Source organism: Neopsephotus bourkii, unplaced genomic scaffold, assembly GCF_033783945.1.
Source record: "Neopsephotus bourkii isolate Nb327-2 ecotype Australia unplaced genomic scaffold, CSIRO-AGI_Nbou_v1 NB_749, whole genome shotgun sequence".
Classification (NCBI taxonomy): domain Eukaryota; kingdom Metazoa; phylum Chordata; class Aves; order Psittaciformes; family Psittacidae; genus Neopsephotus; species Neopsephotus bourkii.
This window is the reverse complement of record NW_026901247.1, coordinates 224,453-241,718: the sequence shown is the minus strand read 5'-3', so window position 1 is coordinate 241,718 and position 17,266 is coordinate 224,453. Positions and strand designations below refer to the sequence as shown.

General features: G+C 48.3%; 1 protein-coding gene across 4 annotated transcripts in view; it reads left to right on the top strand.

Moving 5' to 3' along the window:
- Positions 1–17,266, top strand: part of CTIF (cap binding complex dependent translation initiation factor) — a 154,632-nt gene that overhangs the window by 74,614 nt on the left and 62,752 nt on the right. For all 4 annotated transcript variants that reach the window (XM_061354819.1, XM_061354818.1, XM_061354821.1 and 1 more), the window contains one exon: positions 12,135–12,211. In XM_061354819.1, the coding sequence (XP_061210803.1) occupies positions 12,135–12,211 (77 nt within the window). The remainder of the gene's footprint in view (positions 1–12,134; positions 12,212–17,266) is intronic.

Below are 17,266 nucleotides of genomic sequence, written 5' to 3'. Positions count from 1 at the left end.
GTGTATACCACAAACACAGTCTGGGGAAAAAACATGCAATTTTTTCCTCTGAATTTGGAGAGAGGAACATTTTATTGAAGAAACATAGCCATGCTTTTATCTTCATAAAATGATGATGATACAACATCAGAAGAGGAAGGAGAGCATGACCTGACTAATAAATCTTCATAGGAATTTGTGCGGCTGCATTAACACTTACAACAAAAAGGATTCCTGTATTAGCACAAGCTTTTATAATGGCTTTATCTTCTTCTTTCCTGTTCCAAACTAATTCCTGAAAGCCTTCTTTTAATCCCCCTTTTGCTCATCCAGCCTGGACTTCTTAGAATTGCAAAGGCATTTTTATTCTTTATTTTCAACCTATGAATGACAGCACTTAAAGCTAATAACTGGAGCCGTGGCAGGCATGAAAATGGAAAGCCTCCCTCAGAAAACAAGGTCTGTGTTTTCTGAAAACACCACTACCAGGGGTTAAGGGAAATCTGCAGCTGGAACAAATACAGCGCTCATCTAACTTCCTCAATAACTCTGCTGGAGGAGCGGGCAGTTGCCAGACGAAGGAAGCGTGGTTAGCCATGGAGTCTTTGAATGCTGCTCCGTTTCCCCCTCAAACCCATGGAATTTGTATTAACCTCCAGCTTTCCTTAGCTGGTGGGAATTTGTTTTAATTTTTTCTTAACACAAGGAAGAGCTTCGCTCTTGTTGCTTGGGTTTAGCGGAGGAGATGGTTCTGCTCCTCACACGGCGTTCTTGCTGGCAAAAGGCCATGGATGTTAAATGAATAGTTTTTGGCAGTGATAACAAGAGAAAGGCTGAGGCTGCCAAGCACAGAGACACAGGCATCTGATGACTTGGTTTTGGGAAGGGCAGGCTTGAGCCATCCCAGCTCGCTGGGTTGTCTCTTGATTCCAGCAGGGATGCAGGCAGGAGCAAGGAGCACACATGCCTTTAGCATCTTGTACATGGGAATAACTACATACAGTGTGCAAAGAGCAGTGTGTCGGTGAGCATGTCTAAAACTGCTTTTGGTGAGGTATTTGGCTACCTAATTTAGGTAGAGCCATAGGAGGGCTGCTCAGGTGAACATGGAACATACTTCAGAGCCGCCTTAGAATCATGTAATAAACTGGGTTGGTTCCAACTGGGCTGATTGCATCAAGTCCAACCATTGCCCATCACTGCCAAGGCCACCACTAACCCATGTCACTGAGGGCCTCATCTCCATGGTGTGTGAACACTTGCAGGGACGGTGACTGCAGCCGTGCCTTGGGCAGCCTGTTCCAATGCCTGAGCACGCTCTGGGGAAGGAATTGTTCGTCAGCTCCATCTAAACCTGCCCTGGTGCAGCTTGAGGCTGTTTTCTCTTGTCTTATCACTTGTTGCTTGGGAAAAGAGACCAGGCACCTCCTGTCTCCATCTTCAAAGGCCCTGAAGGCATAGCATCTGTAGGGTGCTTATAGCTGCAGTAGTGATGGTGGCATGCAGGTGTTCTGGGCAGAGAAGAGAGTTGACTGAATGGACATGGAGGATGTGCTGGTTGCCAGAATTCTCATCTTCGGCAGCAAGTGGTTTGGTGACCACTTCCAAGTTGCTCATCATGGGATGCATCTGTGGTTTTCCTGTCACGCCTCTTTCTGCTCATTGGTCACACGACTCTCAATGGCTCCTATCTCAGACCTTTCCCAGCTTCTGGAGCTGAGCCTATCACATGGACACAATCCTGCCAGCAAGCAGGGCACCAAGGAAAGTCGGAAACAGCTGAAAAACCCCATCCGGGAGGGGCAGCATGGCCTGAGTAAGCAAGGTCTTTGGTGCCAATTGTGTGGCGTATGGAAATGTCTGGGAGTTGGGTTGGTTAGTTGAGTTTCGGTTCTGATTCTTATAGAATCATCTAATCATTTAAGTTAGAAAAGACCTTTAAGATCATCAAGTCTGACTGTTAACCCAGCACTGCCAAGTCCACCGCTAAACTATATCCCAGAGCATCACATCTATATGTCTTTTAAACACTTCCAGGAATGGTGACTCCACCACTTCGCTGTGCAGCCTGTTCCAATGCTTGACAACCCTTCCAGTGACGAATTTTTTCCTCATATGAATTCTAAATCTAATCTTCCTGTCCTTGCTTGGTTCTGATGAATGCGTGAAGGTGCATTCCTCTGGCCAACGTGAAATGAATTGAAGGGGCTTCACCCAGCTCCTGGCAGTCATCACAAAAGCAGTCGTAACTCATGCTTTCACTGCCAGTGCCTTTGGAGTTGTCGTGGTTGAGATTTACAAGACACAGAAGAGCATATATGGCCATTTTTCTGCCTGTTCTGCAGCAGCTTTAGATAAAAACCAAGTTTTTCAGGATTACTTTTTTGGTGGAAATGACAGACCTTTTTCCAAATGTCACATTTGGAGACTGCTGTAAGGGAGCTGCAAGCATGCTTTCCTTACTTGTCCTTGTTTTACTGTTCAAAGTATTCCATGGCTCCCAGAGGTCTGCAGAGCATCAGTGTAATTAATATATGATGTGATATGATTGATACTCTGTGGCAAGTGCACATGTTTTCTGTGCTTGTCCCTGCATTAAAACCCATTACAGCAGGAGGAATCTTAGTCCTCGATGCATAAAAGGAAAATCCTGGGAGGGAGCAGATGGACACTCAAGTAGCAGTTTCTTCCACCCAGGCACAAACTGCCAGTAACCTGGCAAGGAGAAAGTCAAGCCCTTGTGTTGCACAGCCCACACTCCTGCAAAGGAATGGGACTTGTCAAAGGGAAGAATGAGGCTTTTATAGGATTAAACTGGTGTTTGCACATTGGGGTATTTTTCAGACTGGGGTGGCTGCGACATGGGATCCTCACTTGCTCTTTTTGGGCTGAGCTAGACTAAGCAGAGACTTCAGAAAGGAGAGAAAACATCTCTTTGTGGTATAGTCCTGGGGAAAGAGTGTTGGCTGTGTCTTCGGCCAACTGCAAGCAGGGATAGCTGTTGTGTGAATATATTTCCAGCACAATACGAGGAGCTTGGAGGCAGAAAGGACAGTGATACACTGCACAGCTTTCTTTAGCTATGAAGGTCTACAGGAAAGGTCCACTACTGGACCAAGAGAGGCTGTCACCACCATGACCCTATTAAAGCTGATGGCAAACTCCCCTTTTGTTTCGGTGGTGTAGTGTATGATCACAGTGATATGGATCAGGGCAAAAAATGGTCGTTGACTTATTAAGTGCTGCCTGCGATCTGAGGATATTGCAAAGCATGATGCACTTAGGCGGCCTCCAGTGGGAAGTGCCAAAGGCTGAGCAGCAACAAAGTTCTCCAAGAGCCTCTGGATCTACCCACACTGAAAGGAAAGAGAAGCCACATCTTATTTCTAATGGTGTGAAGTTATCACTCCGCAAATAAGAGGTATCATCACTGTTGGACTGCCCCAACTCCTGGGAGCTTGCAAGAGCTGGAGCTGCTATGGGCTGAGACTGTCGTCCACTAAAGAGAAGAAAATCTATGGGGACTCGGTTCTGGGGGATGGCACAAATCATAGAACCACAGACTGGTTTGTGTTGGAAGGGACCTTGACGTCATCCAGCTCCAACCCCTGCCATGGGCAGGGACACCTTCCACTAGAGCAGCTTGCTCCAAGCCTCTGTGTCCAACCTGGCCTTGAGCACTGCCAGGGATGGGGCAGCCACAGCTTCTCTGGGCACCCTGTGCCAGTGCCTCAGCACCCTCACAGGGAAGAATTCTTCCTTATGTCTAACCTATAACTAAACCTTAAAGTCCCTTCTAATGCAAACCATTCCATGATTCTATGATTCTATGAATATTCAGGAAAAGCTCTTCAGAGCAACGCAGCGCTTTCTCAGGATGAGCTTAGGCCACAACCCACATACCAGGTGTGGTGCCTCCTGGTCACAAGTAATGTGGGAGGTATTTATTCCAAAAATTAGCTGAAAAAGGCTCCCTTTTCTAGGGAAAAGCAAACACAAGTCACCAAAGCTATTTATTTTAGTGATTCTTAAATGTTCTGATTTGAGGACTCCAAGCAGCGGTGTGGCTATATCTATATTTACTGGATAAATGTATTTATTTATGGATGGGATTCTTTACTTCTGACAGTAAAGTTTGTTTTTAAGCCTGACCGGGGTAAAGGAAATACATACAAATAAGCAATAAACCTAAACAACACTAAAATAACATCAGTTAAAACAATTAGAGTTACTTCCACTCACAAAGTATTGTTCCCATTTTGCTATAACATGGGAAAAAAATCCGTTTCCTAAGTCAGCTTGTAACTGATTTTGGATTTGCGGATCCTTGTAACAAAAGGGGATTTCTTTTGTCTGTTATTTATACTCTTCCTATGGCACCGTGTGTCCGTGTCGGTGTGTCTGGAGCACCCTGTTTCAATGTGCAGTGCTTCCAGCCTATCCCCATCTCTGTGGCTTAGATGGGGCTTGGTGGCACCAGTTGGGCTCTTCTCCCTGCCCATCCTGGTTGCACTGATTGTGTGTGTGTGTGTTTGCAGAGGCAGCTCCTCCTTAGGAGACTTTGTCCTGGATTTTACAGTTTTATTATCTATGAATTATGTATAATTCAGGAGCTTAGGGGCCTGGAGTTAAAAATAGACCCCGGAAGACTCTCTGTCAGTAATCAGCAGAGCACTGAGGAAGGTTCAGGGTATGTTTCGCTTGGGATCCTTTGCCTAATTATTCTAAAGCTTTAATTGCATTTGCATCCTTCACCCCACACAGGGAGTTTCACACTGGGTTGTTCTGCCATTCTGTGTCTCTTTTGTTTCATCCCAGAGCTGGATGCAGAGGGATGAGGTGGGATAACTTAGTTGCCACCAAGTATTTAATGCCATCTTAAATGCTAGTGTACTTCTGTCCGCGCGTTCACTCTCTGCCGGGAGCTGATAACAAATGCCAAGGAAAGGCAGCGAGAAGATAATCTAAATGATACTTCTTCAGGTCTGGGATTGCAAGTATGGAGTCATTAAAACACCTGTCATTTTGTGAGATGAGCTATATCTATAGACCAGTATTAATGTTCAGCAAGTGGGAATCCAGCAGGTTGCATCCTTAGAGCATCATGGGAACGCAAAGCCCTATAGAGAATAGTGTCAGTCATTTTAATGGTAGGTAAAGAGTGCTGTTCAGCTGTGACAGTCCTATTGCTCCTCTGTTCCACCCCTCTTCTTTTGGAAGAAGTCTCCTTTGAGGTGCTCCTCACTGAGGCATGCCTGCTGCAGCTACATGCTCAGCCTTTGCTGGTGATGTATGATTTATGGTGTGCTCCTCAAAGATGCATTTAATCAGGAAATCCTCCAAACCGGGACATCTCCCAAGAAACAACTTCCTATGCCTCCTCTTTGAGGCATGTTGCGCCATGCCGTGATTCATCTGGCAAGCACATCCTACTGTCAAGGTCTCACAGAGCACCTCTTCTCCACCATGGGACTTGTCGGATCAGTGGTGGTAAAGCCAGGGGAGTTTTGCTCCTTTTCCAGCTCCCACGTTGCTGGAAGCTAAGTCCTGTTTGCCAGCCCTGTAGTTTAATTTAGCCTTGGCTTCAGTGACTGAAGTTGAAGAGAGTCCTTGGAGTTTGCCAGGCTTTGTGCATGCTGTGTTGTGGGTGAGGAGCGATGGGAGAGCCACAACAGTGAAGTGCTGTGAGGATTTACCTGCGTTTCATCTTGGGTGAGGAGTATTTTGTAATGTTGTTGCACTTTCCTATTCCATTGATGTTGAGCACCGACAGATTCCTTTTTCAAAAGCAGCTATTATTACAAGCACCTTCCAGGAAAAAATGAATAGCTTGCAATTTGAGGGAACAGATTTATCACTTAAATTCTAACAGAGAGAGGAAATCGTTTCCAAGCAGCTTCCTGACATCATTTTGTGTTCTTCCATGGCTTCCAAAGCAGGTCAAGGCTTTGGTTTGTGCCTCTCCTTTCAGGAGGTAAAGAATTCCCCTTGTGTAAGAGAGGAGAGTGGCCAGCGGACCAGTGGGAGTTCCTGGAAGGGGAAGCAGCAACAGTAAGTGGTCTCCAAGGAGATGCTCTGCTGGAAGTTCCCACAGGACTCGTGTGTTGATAAACGCTGGCCTTGGGTGGTGGGGATGATACCAGTAGGGAGGTAGCAGCTCCTTTGCCATGTTTTTGATGTGCAGTGAGATGGGTGTGCTGAGTATTGGCACATTCAACCGCATAAGCACCACACGTGCAGGACCTGCACAATAAAAGTTAAATATAGCTTCAGGTCTTTGCTGTCGGCACGGATAATCCATCCTATAGGCAGATGAAAGCCTTATCTCAGGGTACTGGAGGTCACTGGGTTGGTTTCTGTGGATCATTTCTGGAATCACAATACATTTATTTCTTTCAAGGTTCTTCTGTTCCCTCTGCTCAGGCAGATGGGGCATCCTCAGGGCTGCCCTCAACCAGCCCCACCTCACCCCATCCACCTCCCTGGAAAGTAAATCCCACCCTGAACTTTGTGTGCGATAAAGGCGAGTGAAACTCCCAGTGCCTACCGAAGGCCTAATAACCTGTTTGTTCAGTTCAGGCCTTCTGCAACCATTTGTTTAAGATAAGCAAGGGCGGAGATGTTCCTTAAGGGCACAAAAGGCTCTTGAGATACAAAAGCTCATGCAGACTGATCCTTTGATATGGCCTGATCATTTCTTTCTCTCATCAACCCAGCACTGGGGTATTTTCCGTCGGTCCGGTGGCTTTGCTCAACCTTTTGTTCACTCAGGGTTTCAGTGTGGCTGTTTCAAGCATCTTTGTCTCCTTGACCATTGTTGTGCTGGAAGTGTTTCTACGGGGAATGTCTGTGTAGGAGGCTGAATGAGTGGGTATGAGTGAAGACAGTCACTTCATGGAGTGAGGTTTCACATCTCAAGTCAGGCTGCATTAGCCATGAAGATCATGATGATGAAGCAATGGACCCCAACCTTCCATAGCCCCTAGAGTCTTTGTGAAACACCCATGAATTTGGCCACCCCAGGCAACAATTGCAGTTGAGAAGTGCAGAAGTGGAGAAGAAGGAGACTGCAGGTTGCTCCCAAATAGGACCATCCCTTTTGTAAGGCAGTTTTTGTCAGATGCCGAAGGAGTCCCTGGGGTTTGCTATCTGAGGGGGGTCACAGAAGGAGCAGAAGCAGAAGAGCCCCTGCCTCGTTTCTGCTTAGTGATTTGCCATGTGATTTACTGTCACTGGTGAAAGAAGCAAATCTGGTGCCTTCCTACAGCATCTTCAGCTGATGCTGCTGCAGAGGAGGCAAGAGAAAAGGGATAGTAAAGCTCCTGCTCGTAGCAGGCTGGTCCTGCTCTTCTTCCTCGTGTCCCTCTCAGGCCAGTACCCTGCAGATTACTGAGCTGAGATGTGGCATGGAGTGCCTCAGGAGAGGGATGTTGCTGGCCAGAGGCAGGTATCAGTGAAGGGAGAGGCAGAGGCTTTTAGGTTGCTGCACATTGCCAACAAGATCTTGAAAGCTTTTTACTTGTTCTTTCATTAAACTTTGATGTAAATGGGTCTGGGACAGCCCAGAAAGCTGCCGGCTTTCCGGATTCCCACAGGCAGATGGAGGGGGTTGAGGCTGGACAGACACCTTTGTTAGGAAGGTAAAGCACTTAACAGTGCACATAGGCATCAGACCCACTCCCCTCTGCCATCTTGTCTGCAGCAGTTCCAGTAGATGACGGACTCCCCTTGGTTGGCCATATGATAGTGGCCTAAGCTTGCCACGCATGACATTCCTTCTTCTCCAAGAGCTGATTTTCCCAAAACATCTGAAAATGAATCTGCACATCACAACATATTTGATCTCTAGAGGGCTGGCCCAGAGAGCAGACCAGTCCTGAACGCCCCTTGTTTTCCAGAGTGATTGGCCTTTCCTCTTAGAGCATGCATGTTTATGATTTAAACTTGTCTTACACATACACGCATTAGAGCTCCCATGGGCTTCTCAGGTTCTGCTCCAAGCTTCCCACCGTGTAAACCGCAGAGTGTTTAGCTCCAAAATTGAAAATTACCTCTATTAGCAATCTGTCCTCAGACCATGGGCTCCTTGTTCTTTGCTTTTCCCACACCCGTTGCTTCCAGAACCAGCAGCATTGAGGTGTTGATTTGCCACGTTCTTCTCCAGCCACTTGGCGAATAAATAGAGAGAGACCAAATGTGATTTCGCTGCCCACTGAGAAGTTGCAAACCTGCCTATGAAAACCATGAGCACCTGGGCTCGATGGTGTCCTCAGGACCAAGCAGGAGCAAAACCCATCTCTGTTGTGTAGGTCTTGTAGACTGGCTGTGGAGCATAGCATGGTCTTCTGCCTTGCCAGATATTTCTGTTTGGCTCTGTTGAGGGATTTCAGCATCATAAAGCATGTGTCCACTGAAAAATGGAAGAGCTGTATTTCAGATCCATGTTGTCCTTATTGAAGGCACTTCCATAGCTGTCCTGCATGACCCATGGTGGGGAGCAGCCTCCACATGAACCCAAGAGCCATGTCATCGCGCCCCCAGGACTCTGGCCTGTCAACATCCACCCATCACCCTCAGTCTTCTCCAGCCACTCCACCCTTCTTGCAAGCTGCTGATATTTCCTTTTACATCAGCTTGCTGCACAAAAAGAGTCAACTTCTCTCCCTTCCAAATTTAGCTCTGTTTAGGCACCAAAATAGACAAGAGTAGGGATTGGTGACGGGCTTTTTCCAAAACATTGTCTCACGACGGGGACTAAGGAAGGCAACTGCTCAGCTGGAGAAGGGAGATGCTTGATTTTCTTAACGGGGACACAAAGTGCTCCACTGCTCTAGTCACAGGCAGTGTCCAGGAGTTCTCCTTGGATTAGGAGCCTTATTCCCATGTAATTAATCCGTCATCCCAGTGCTGTCTGCTGCTGGTGGACAGAGGTCTGAGGAAGCATGGGGATGCTCTGCAAAGAGGACGTGCAGCAATACACCACCATATGTATGGTTTCTAGTTGGAAAGAGCAGCTCCTGAGACTCAGATGAAGGCTTCACATTGAGGAAATCAGTGCTTTAGGTCCTTGTGTTCTGCAGGGATAGTTTCGGTTTTCCGGGGTAATTGTATTTGCACATGTCTGCAGTGCAGCTTAAATTCTTAAAATACCCCAAGCTTTAACCTGCTGTGGTAGTACAAGATTTGGAAACAGCCTTCCTGAGTGTTGTTCTATGTTCAACCTGATTGCCTAAACTAGCTTGGCTGCTGTGGTTGGGCTGTGTGTGTCTGCTCCCTCCCTTCCTTTTCTCGTTTGGTTTGATACCCATTGGCCACTTTCAAGTAAATTGTCAGAAGAACACAGATCTTGGAGATATTAAGCCCCCCCCCTATGCATTCAGTGAAAATAAGGGACGAGGAAGACTCAAACCACAGTCCCTCAGTGGTGGAGAACGCTCAGTATGAGTCTAAGCTATTAGCCATCAAAGATGCCATACAGAATGAACCACGAGTTGTTCGGCTGCAGGAGAACCAAGTCAGACTTGGTGAGACCTTAACTAGTCGAGAACCCAGCCACCAGAGAGCAGGTTGCCAGCTTTCCCTACTCCCAAACTAACTCATAGTCAAAGATGGGCTGTGTGTGAGTGGTGAGATGAGACACAGGGAACATGAGGAGAGCTCCTTCTGCCGCTGGGTGCAGGGACATGAGCAGAGGATAACAGAGCAATGCACATCACTGAGCAGATCCTTGCTGGATAAGCAGATCTGCAAGAAAGCTAAGGCAAATCATGTTGCAATGGCCCCTGTGCCTTTGCTATGAGGGATTATGTAGGATGCTGTGGCTGGTGTGGCACATCTGGGTATTAGGTAGTTTTAGTGGGAGAAGGACAGTTTGGCCACTGAGAGTGGTTGCTACTCTTGAACATGCTTTCTGATGTCTGTGCTAGACTGTATGATCATGGTGCATCTGGTTTCCTCTGGAAGAGTTAAAAGTGAAGAAGAAGGTTAGAAGAGAAACTGCCTTCTCAGGAAGAGCAAGACTATGTCCCCAAAGCAGGGCTCAAGTCATAGAATCGCAGATTGGTTTGGGTTGAAAGGGACCTTAAAGCTCATCCAGTTCCAACCCTTGCCACGAGCAGGGACACCTTCCACTGGAGCAGCTTGCTCCAAGCCCCTGTGTCCAACCTGGCCTTGAACACTGCCAGGGATGGGGCAGCCACAGCTTCTCTAGGTACATGGGGACATGCAAGCCAGCAGCAGGACTTACCCAGGGGCTTGGCGAGTTCTGCATTGTTTGAAGTCTGAAAGAGGGAACATCTCCAAAGTGGAAGGCTCCAGCTGCTGTGGGAGCTGTAGGGTCACTGCAGGTTCTCCAGGCTCTGTGTAGATGGCCAGCATGGATGGTCACAATAAACCCTGTTGGTCTTGAACTTGGGGATGCCTCCTGTGGTCCGCAAGCCTGAGTTCATTACCACCCACAGCAACTCCTCCATTAGATCTTGAACCAGAGCAGCTAAAAATGTTACTATCTCACTAACCGCTACTAAAATTAACAGTCATTTTGAAGGCTCTTTGGTGTGTTATGTTGTCATGCCAATGTGACAAAGCTGCTGCTCGATGAGATGTGTTCCCACCCAGCGAACCTTGCCTTGCCCTTGCCCAGGCTGCTCCCTCGTGGCCCCTCATGTGTGGTGATTCACCAGCAGCGGCTGGAGCTCCGAAGCTAAGATAGATTGGGATGGAAATAAAAGGAGAGACTTTTACAGGGCTTTTATTGCCAGCCGGGAGAGTACAAAGCTGCATAAATAAAATTCATTATGGATATGACAGCTCTGCGGTCCCTGGAAAATAAATAATACTTTGCACTGGCATAGTGCCTTTCATCCAGGAACCTCAGAGCTCTTTGCTCACATTAATGAAGACTCATGATGCCCATAGTAGGATGGTAAATACAGCATCCCCCTTATCAGATGAGCATACCAAGTCACAAAGTCGGCACCTTCAGTGGAGAGACAACAAGTTTGAGTTACACAGAGTTCTTCAACTGGGTTCGCTTGGGCAAGTCATTTAACATCCTTGTCATCTCAGCTCTTTCCAGTAAGGTGGATACCACCTGTGCTGTCCACAGGGGTAGCAGTAGTGGAGAGACTCAATGAGGTGCTTGTGATGTGGTCATTGACTTGCTAAAGGCATTGTGGCACAGCCCCAGACAACCTGCAAGCTGTGGCTCATGTTGGCTTGCTCCAGTATCCTCAAAATGCTGCTGAACATCATCCCTTCACTGGTATTTTTACAGCTGGGTTTTAGATAAATATATAAACACAAAGGAAACAACACAGTGAAAGGCAAAGAGCCCGGGCTGGAGAACAGCCCTGAGGAGAAGGCCCTGGGGTGTTGGGTGAGGAGAGGCTCCCCATGACCCGGCTTCAGAGAGCGCTTGAGCCCAGAACCCCCCCGTGTGCTGGGCTGCACCCCCAGAGCGTGAGCAGCAGCTCAGGGAGGGGATCCTGCCCCTCTGCTGTGCTCTGGGGAGACCCCCCCTGCAGTCCTGATCCAGCTCTGGGGCAGCAACACAAGAGGGACGTGGAGCTGTTGGAGCGAGGCCAGAGGAGGCCATGGAGATGCTGCGAGGGCTGGAGCAGCTCTGCTCTGGAGCCAGGCTGAGAGAGCTGGGCTGGGGCAGCCTGGAGAAGAGAAGGCTTCTGAAGGGGAGACCTTAGAGCAGCTCCAGTGCCTAAAGGGGCTGCAGGAAACCTGGAGAGGGGCTTGGGACAAGGGCCTGTAGGGACAGGCCAAGGGGAATGGCTTGAACCTGCCCGAGGGGAGACTGAGCTGAGCTCTTAGGCAGAAGCTCTTCCCTGTGAGGGTGCTGAGGCGCTGGCACAGGGTGCCCAGGGAAGCTGTGGCTGCCCCATCCCTGGTAGTGCTCAAGGCCAGGTTGGACACAGGGGCTTGGAGCAAGCTGCTCCAGTGGAAGGGGTCCCTGCCCGTGGCAGGGGTTGGAGCTGGATGAGCTTCGAGGTTCCCTTCCAACCCAAACCAGTGATTCTGTTAAAGTGGACGGTTTAGGTACATTGGCACCGTCAGTGTGTACAGCTCTGTCTCACTTTGTGCCCTTCCGTGTTGATGCCTCCTGTATTGTGGAGCTGATCCCTGCTCTCCCCTCTGTTTTACAGGGCTACCACCCCTTGCCTCATGAAGCTGAAATCGCACACACCAAAAAACTGTTCAGAAGGAGGAGAAACGACAGGAGGTAGGTGAAATCTCACTGATGGGGGGGGGGGGTCAGTCTTCTTCATTGTACATCTTCCCCCACTGTCTTCTGGAGTGCATTTGTACAGTACTGGTGTTTATCAGGTCTGGGTTAATGCATAAACCCTTATTTGAGGTTTAACATTCTGAAAATGCAGGGTCTCTGCTTCCTGCTGGTTTGTCTTTTAAATCTGGTATGCATCCTATATTGCTCCAGGACTATCTTAAGGACCTCCTCTTCCCCTTACACTTATTCCATCATAGTCAGATGCCCCCACTTGTGTTAGAAGAGGCAGCTGGCACAGTGTTATCCATAAAAGCTGAGTCCTTACAACATGCTTCCTCTCTTCCTATTGAAAAGCATAATTTGCTGACTTTCAGGGTCACCTGCGAAGTGATATGGTTGGGAAGGCTTTGCAGCATGCCTTGGGTGCCTTCTTTGTAAAGGAGGGGATGTGTTAAATAGGCAGCTGAGTTCCTGTGGCACTGGCAATTTCAATCCATTGAGTTAATTCAGTTGGGTCAATTGGGTATTTAATTGTGTAAATTGCATATTTAATTGTATGAGGGCATCTAGAGTCCTTGATAGGAATTGTGACTATGCTTAAATGAGAAAATAAACAGGGAATAAGGGAGTTAGTTGTACATGCAGCTTTATTTTTGTCAGCGGATTCTGCTGTGGCTGAGACAACACAACGATGGCAATAAAGCATTTCTAAAACTAGGAGTTTGCAGTGTTAATGTGGTCGAACAGGAGGAAAAGTGGCCCATGTTTTCTCCTAGAACGAGCCGAAATCTGTGCCTGAGCTGTGATGCCTCCTCACAGGGGGATTTTCGGGGAAGTACTACAAGCACCTGTAATAGGACTTGGTGTCCTCAAGTCTCCCCATCACTTCTTGACCCACCAACACTTGTGATGCAGTTAACTCTGTGCGTGGCTTTCCCACATTTTACCCAAGCGACCGAAAAACAGCTGAAAAGAGTTTGCTCAGGCATCCTAGAAACATTCTTTTGTGGGCTGGGCAGTTCAGCAGCAGCAGACTCTGTTTTCTCTCCTCTTTGGGGCTCCCTCCTTTTTCCTGTGCGCAATTTAAAAGGCAATTTAGTCTAGTGATTTAGAAATAATAATAATAATAAAAAAAAAGGTCTGATTTCAGCTGGGTCGCAGCCCTGCAATCACCAAAACATGGTTAAAAGCAGGATGAGGTCTGCTTGTGTTGCAAGAGCGAGCTGGGTGGGCTTCCTCACATGCTGCACTGGGCTCCCTGAGCAAAGGCAGCGGAGTTTGGAGCATCCCGCTCCCATTCCAGCTCACCCGAGTCTTCCTTCTCCATCTAAAGAGTGCATAATGCTGTGGGGAAGGAGCCCAAAGGGTCTCCTGCCTGAAGACCATGCCCAAAGCTGTGCCGGACCATAGCCATGGAATTGCGTGTTGGTTCTTCCCTCCCACCTGAAAACCCATCCGGTCCAAGGGACCACACCAGACGTGTACTTCTATTTATTTTTCTTCCTGGTCTCTTCAGATAAACCATCAGCAGACAGAAGTATTCAGCTCCCCTGGGCATCCCTGTCTCCTGCACAGATGGCAAGGATTGATAGCAAAAAAACTGCCTTGGGCTGGGGTTGGAAGATGGTTGGGTGAGATACAGCCCAGACCAAGTAGCACTGGGATAACATCCGAGGAGGAAATACAGAACCTTTAAAGCCCAGTTGATAGGGCATCATGCAACAGGAGACATGAGGCTGTTTCAGCCCTAAGCAGTCATGAATGCAATAAAATGGAAATAGCAGAAGGTATGTGGTCCTGCCTAAATCCTCCACAGACATCCATGGTGGTGTCAAAGCTTAGGCACAAAAACATACTTATTTTAATTGCAAAAAGCTAAGAAGCTCAGATAAAGGGAGCTGGAGGGGAACAGCAGTCTCTTAAATAATCCTTTAAGCAGAAAAGGCATGGTCCCATTCCCTAAGCATTCACTGGGGACCTCAGCAGCTCCTTCTCCGCACAACACATGGTTTGATACTGGGGGTTTTCAGGGTCCCTTTCCCTCTGCAGTGTGTCTGGGACTAAGAAGGGAGTTTTAGTCCTTCTAGTGCTGCTTGAAATGCCCCTAGAGAGCACTCACTCACTCCTTAAAGTTGATTTCAGCAGTATATCAGAGCTCTCAGAATACTTATTTTATGAGAAAAATATGGTAGAGATAGGGAACAAAAGTTAGAAATAAGGAGAAAAAAGGGAATAGGAACAAAACCCCACAAACCCTATACTCTGTTGGAGCACAAACAGGTTACAAAGCTTTTCACACTTTATTGCAGTGCTATTATCTTAATGTCCCAGGCATCATTATGAGGAAGAAAAGCTTCATTTTGGAGCTGGTAGAGCCACACAGGTGGTATACACATCCCTTAAGCTGAGATTTTATGGCCAGAAAAAGAGTTGGGAGTTACAGGGTTTTTGTTACAAACCTCACCTGGATACAGACAGACTCAAAATTGGCTGTGGATGAGGCATCGGAAGCAGTGAGGCTTGGGAAAGGCTGAGCAGGGCCATTTGATGGTGCATGGGTCGGGATCAGGGTTAGGAAGCAGCTCTGAGTGCCTGGACCTAAGGGAGGAAGAGCTGGTTTCTCAGAAAGCGGTTGGCAGCAGCCAGGGATGGATTTGCAAGATCAAAGGGTTTTCCTGATCCACCAGTTAGAAGCAGATGTGGCCCCAAAGCCTTGGTCTGGTTTTCATCAATCAGCTTTCCCCCTTCTCCCTAAGTGGTGAGCACTTGGCACTAATCTGTGCCCCATATCTCAGGAGCAATGGCTGTATGTGGTGCACCAGCCCTCCCAGCCCAGGATCCCCCTCATCCAAGAGGGATGCTGACACATCCTGGGTGACCATGGTGGGCATCCTGCCATGTGGAGGAGTCACCACTCACAAGTATACATCCAGCTTGGGTTGAGGAGCCAACCCATGCTGGCCAATGCAGGATGCACAGATCCAGCTGGCCTTGCCTCATAGCTGACCTTCAGGTTGGTTGGTGCTGTATGTAACAGCTAGCATAAAACTGCTGATAGAGCACATTGGTACCCAGAAACGTGCCTGTTTTGTTTCCATGCAGTCTTAGGTGATGTTGGTTCCCTGCACAGAGCGCATGCGGCTCCTCTCCCCTCCCTGACAGTGACATTCCGAAGGGGCCACGTCTTGGGCTAGCGAAGCACCTTTTGTTTCTCATGCGAAGCGATGCTGACGTCCGGCTGTGCTATAAATAGCACCCTTCCCGCTTCCTTCCCGTCACCTTTCCTCGGGAAATGCTGTCACCGCGCTGTGAAGGAGCGTGGCTCACCTACCCTGAGGTCTCTGCTGTGCACCTTTCTCTGCCCTCAGGAGAAGCAACCCTATGGGCGTGCAGCCATAGCCCTCTCCTTTCATATACAGTACCTATTTACATCCCACAAGTCATTTTTCAATGGGGTGCATGCTTCATTTGTTGCATAAGACAAAGAACAAAACAGAGGTATCATCAAAACAGGCTTCAAACGGTCCTTCACAGTTAAGGATCACTACGCGCCTGTTGGACATGTTTTTAGTGACAGCGGTCAACATTAGAGGCACATCTGATGGAGGGTTTGGTTGCACAGAGTGGTGTAAAAGCCTACAGGAGGTGGTGAGGTTCTTGCTGCAAAGAGCTTATAATGACAGCAAAAGACCTGGTGGAGGTATTGCACTTCCCACTTCACCCATCAGAGATCCCACAGCCAGTGTTTTCTCTGTTGGTATGACACTTGAGGTGTAACAGCCACCTCCTAAGGAGTGTGATGGAGAGCATCACAGCTTGGTGGGAGAGCAGCAGAGACAAGTTTTTCATAGCTGTCCATGTGTCCTAGTGTTAAACACCAGTGAGGGGTTTTCAGCAGCTTTGCTCTGGAGCCAGGCTGAGAGAGCTGGGCTGGGTCAGCCTGGAGAAGAGAAGGCTCCTGAAGGGGAGACCTTAGAGCAGCTCCAGTGCCTAAAGGGGCTGCAGGAAACCTGGAGAGGGGCTTGGGACAAGGGCCTGTAGGGACAGGACAAGGGGAATGGCTTGAACCTGCCTGAGGGGAGACTGAGCTGAGCTCTTAGGCAGAAGCTCTTCCCTGTGAGGGTGCTGAGGCGCTGGCACAGGGTGCCCAGAGAAGCTGTGGCTGCCCCATCCCTGGCAGTGTTCAAGGCCAGGTTGGACACAGGGTCTTGGAGCAAGCTGCTGCAGTGGAAGGTGTCCCTGCCTGTGGTAGGGGTTGGAGCTGGATGAGCTTTAAAGTCCTTCTTGCCCAGCCATCCTGTGTTTCTATGATTGACCTAAACACTGATCCGCTATTTGGTGCCGCACAAGACCCAAAGGTGACTTGGTTTGATCTCCCATAGGCAGCCACCTCTAGGGAAAGAAGAACCTTCCCTGGGCAGTGTCAGGACCTCTCCCGGCCTTCTCTCCTGCAAGCGGTCAAGCGAAAAAAAAGACTCTGGATATGGGGCACAATGGACCCATTTCTCAAGTTCTTTCCTCCAGCCTTTCCCAACCTGATGCTTCTCTGCTAGCCGAGCACAGGCTGTGCTGGGACGTGGTCTTCTTGGGCTGGTGGGCTCTGAGTTTGACCCCTTGTGTTTTCAGGAAGTTGCCCAAAACACCATTTCTTAAGTATCTGTCAAAGCTGTCAAAGCACTACAGGTCAGCTTGGTGTTGCACAGGGTTTCTCCAGTTCCCATGGCATCCTAATATGATGTGTTTGGGGATGGAGGGTTCAGCTGGCCAAACCCCATAGCCTGTAAATGCATGTACCAGCCTTGTAGGAGTGGTAAAAAATGTCACCCAGATTGTATAGGGTTTATACAAGGAAAACATAAAATCGCAGTGGGTTCAGACAGGTGAGTTTGTTCCTCTTGTGGCAAACTCCTTTCGTGAAGGGTTTTCAATAGCCACGCTGCTCAGGACATTGTTCCTGTACAGTTTGCTTTCAAAACACCATAAGGGGCACTCTATCACTTTACCCCGTCATAAAACATCACAGGGATCATCCTTGCCCAGCTTGTGCCT